The 3313-nt window shown below is 34.4% G+C and overlaps 1 protein-coding gene across 1 annotated transcript; it reads right to left on the reverse strand.

Moving 5' to 3' along the window:
• Positions 1-1399: 1399 nt before the first annotated feature.
• LOC102609767 (uncharacterized) lies at positions 1400-3086 on the reverse strand. The gene is made up of 4 exons (XM_052443000.1): positions 2832-3086; positions 2633-2753; positions 2129-2529; positions 1400-2024 (listed from the first exon to the last, which is right to left on the reverse strand). Exons 1-4 carry the CDS (start codon positions 2867-2869, stop codon positions 1784-1786), a joined length of 801 nt encoding a protein of 266 aa, XP_052298960.1. The 5' UTR covers positions 2870-3086; the 3' UTR covers positions 1400-1783.
• Between the last annotated feature and the right edge of the window lie 227 nt (positions 3087-3313).

The raw sequence follows: 3313 nt of genomic DNA on the forward strand, positions 1-3313 counted from the left end.
TTTAAGAAGTTGTATGCTTGAGTGTTAAAATAAATCAAATCTAGGATACAATGAACATATTTTGAAATTCTCTTGCATACGATTGCAATTAAGACATCTCTTACCTAAATTAGCAATTGAGATATGTTTTTGGCTCACTGAATGAGTATTTGGATATGTTCATGATCACACGATGTATTTGCCTATATGATTGAAGATATGTGGCTGTTCATTATTTCTTTGTTCATTGCTCTACTGCTTTAACGTCATCCCATCATATGCGAGTGGGAGATGTTAGATGGGTGGATTGCCCATGATGGGCCAACCCGACCCAACCTGCACATGGTAAGCAGTTACCATATGCGGTTATAGGGAGTTACCTATGTTAGTTTCCAAGATATATAAAAACTCCTTTTAAAAAAGTTGAGAAGAAAGTTTAAGAACTTTGAGCAACTCATCAAAAAGAAGGCATTTATACTGTGATTAGAGAGAGATTTCTACTCGTGATTTCTTTCTGACCATTGACGTGATCCAACCCTTGATTACTCCACTGCTTAATTCAAGAAGAAAGGTATTTCTAGAATCCTTAATTATTTTTCCAACAATTGATATTTCAATTGATATTTCTAGAACCCTTCTACATCATTTTTATCTTTTTTCTAAATAGAAACAACATATACAAGTGACATTTCTTTTTTCTTATGTTCACAATTGATTTAGATATCATATTCTCAGTTATATTTCATGAATCTTAGCAAATATTAAAAACAAAACCAAAGTAATTAAAATTATTTGGCTGCAGGATAGCTTAGAAGACAATAATTTATGTTCCATACATTGCCTCCATTGCAATTTGCAAATTAGATGATCTTCCAAGTTCATATTTATGAGTATAAATTAGATTTAGAATGAAAAATTTTTTAACACTGATATTATAATCATATTATAATTTATATTATATAGGACTATCATTGACAAATTAAACTATTACTAAAACTAATTATTAATTTATATTAAATTTTATGAAGTACTGTCTAAATTTTTACTCTCTTTAATATTAAAACTTCCACTCAATTGTTTAATAATTAAGAAAGAACTAAAAAACGTTATAATATTTTTATAGGAGTTCGAACAACTGCTCCCACATGTGTAAGAGCAGCTACCACTCTCGGCCTATAGAACGAAATATGTTCTAGAACTACTAGTTCATAGAGAGAACGGGAAGGGCTCTACACAACATTAGAAATTAAAGGTTTCAACTTCAAATTCAAGGATAAAAATAAGCCCAAGAAGCCCAAGGCCAGCGCTCATTCCCAAGAACTCATAACTGAACAAAATTTCAACATGAAGAAGAAAAGGCTGCCGGAATTTGGGACCCAAGTTAAAAGCATCAAAGGGACAACACATACCCAACTACACATGCTATCTGAAATGTACAAGGCCAATATCATTATAACTTTATCAGCCATCCAAACACTCTGATTAATACGGTATATTTTATTTGGCTGTTTTGCTTCGATGCAAAATGGAGCAAAGACTAAATGTCCTTTTCTAATGTATTATCTAAAAATTACAACCAACAAGCGTAGATCAACTGGTAAACGGCTATTTTAGCTTAACCAAGATTCTCAGTTCGAGACTTGGGAATGCAACTGTATTAAATACTTGTTAGGAAAATTTTACCGCCTTAATGGTCCTACTCGGTTCAAATCTAAATTAGTCGAGGTCCAATGTGATCTTCGAATACCGAATGGTTTAATATACCAAAAACAAATTGCAATTATTACTATAAACATGCATGAATTCAAGAATGGCCAACTCTAATCATTCGTCTGCTTTCCATTGAGCACTGAATCCTTTCTCTGGCAAGCCTTAGAGCATCAAGAGCATCTCTAACACTTCCACTAGTTATCTTCTTCACCTGAATGCTCTCAGATTTCTCTGCTTGGACTGGATTACTCACTGGTACCAATGCTAATGAATTATCCACATTTTCTTGATCACTTTCACTTTCATTCTGATCACCTTCCGTTTCAGCTTTCATGCTAGCATAAGCCATTAAGAATGAAATGAAACATGTTTAAACTCTAGCATTAAGGACACAATTATTTATAATCATGGAGTGAAGGAGCAACCGGAATTTGGGTACCTATGATTATCGTCAGGCTTTGAATCTTCACAACATGGGCTTGAATGCTCACTGGAATTTGCAGTGTCTAAACAACTTGAGCTCTCTTGAAAAGAAGCACTTTCATGGCTTTGATTAGAGGAAATGGTGTCTGATAAATTGTTGTCAAGATTTTGTGACACTTGTGGGGTTGTGATCTGTGGCTTGGATTCAGATTCTTCTGAATCTTTGGGGCCAGAAGTGCTTGTGGATGATTTACAAGAATGAGCACAAAAGTCTGATGATGAACTTGATTGCTCTGATTGATCCAAAGGAATCAATATGTTCAGGGATTCGAGCTTCTTCTTTAAAAATCTGAGCTTCTTTTCAGCTTTATTCCTCAACTTGGTCTCTTCTTTGAGATTATTCTCCAATTCTATCAACTGAAAACCCATAAAAAAAAGATTGTGAATACAAAGACATCAAATCCACCCCAAAAAAAAAAAAAAAAAATTAAAATGCAACAAGCATATATGTTCTGCATACCTTGTTGCCCATTTGTTCTGCATCTTCATTTGCAATCTTTGAAGCTTGTCTTTCAGCAAGCAATCTTCCTCTCAGACACTCTATTGTCCTCAAATCTTCTTTTACATCAACCTTTCTTTCACTGGAAAAAAAAAAAAAAAATACCCCATCTCAGAATGAATATTAAACACAAAAGTACACAAAATGCTCATTAACTCACCTCCATTTCCCATCATCCATCTCGCCGGTAGCTATCATTCTCTTGTACTTTGGGCTGTGACTGAAGCAATACCAATCTTGACCAGAACTTCACTGATTTTGTAAAAGAAGAGGAGGGTGAGTAAACCAGGAGAATGTTAAATGTGGTTTCTTTTAGCTCTGCTGCTACAGATCTACTGCTGTCAAAATTGGAAACCCAAGGCCGCAGCTTGGGCTCTTTTTTATGCTTATATATCCATAGCCAAGGGCATTATTGCTTTACTGCTAGTCACACACTGTGTTTGGTGCAAAACTGTCCATTTTTTAATTTCACTTTCCACAGTATAAAGTTTTTTAACTGTCCCATTTATTGTTCACTAGCTGTCTGCCTGTCTCTCATTCCACATGTTACATTTTTATGTGACTTTACACACTCTTTTGAACATTGGTCTCATGGAGCATCATCTTTAAAAATTTAGGGTTTATTTATTTCCCTCTCTCATA

Source organism: Citrus sinensis, chromosome 6 (assembly GCF_022201045.2).
Source record: "Citrus sinensis cultivar Valencia sweet orange chromosome 6, DVS_A1.0, whole genome shotgun sequence".
NCBI lineage: Eukaryota > Viridiplantae > Streptophyta > Magnoliopsida > Sapindales > Rutaceae > Citrus > Citrus sinensis.

Excerpts from the sequence above, each read along its gene's own strand:
- LOC102609767 (XM_052443000.1), bottom strand. The coding sequence starts at position 2,869 with ATGATAGCTACCGGCGAGATGGATGATGGGAAATGGAG. Across the intron at positions 2,530-2,632 it reads CAGAACAAATGGGCAACAAG|TTGATAGAATTGGAGAATAA; the intron begins GTATGCAGAACA and ends ATGGGTTTTCAG. Across the intron at positions 2,025-2,128 it reads AAGCCTGACGATAATCATAG|CATGAAAGCTGAAACGGAAG; the intron begins GTACCCAAATTC and ends GGCTTATGCTAG.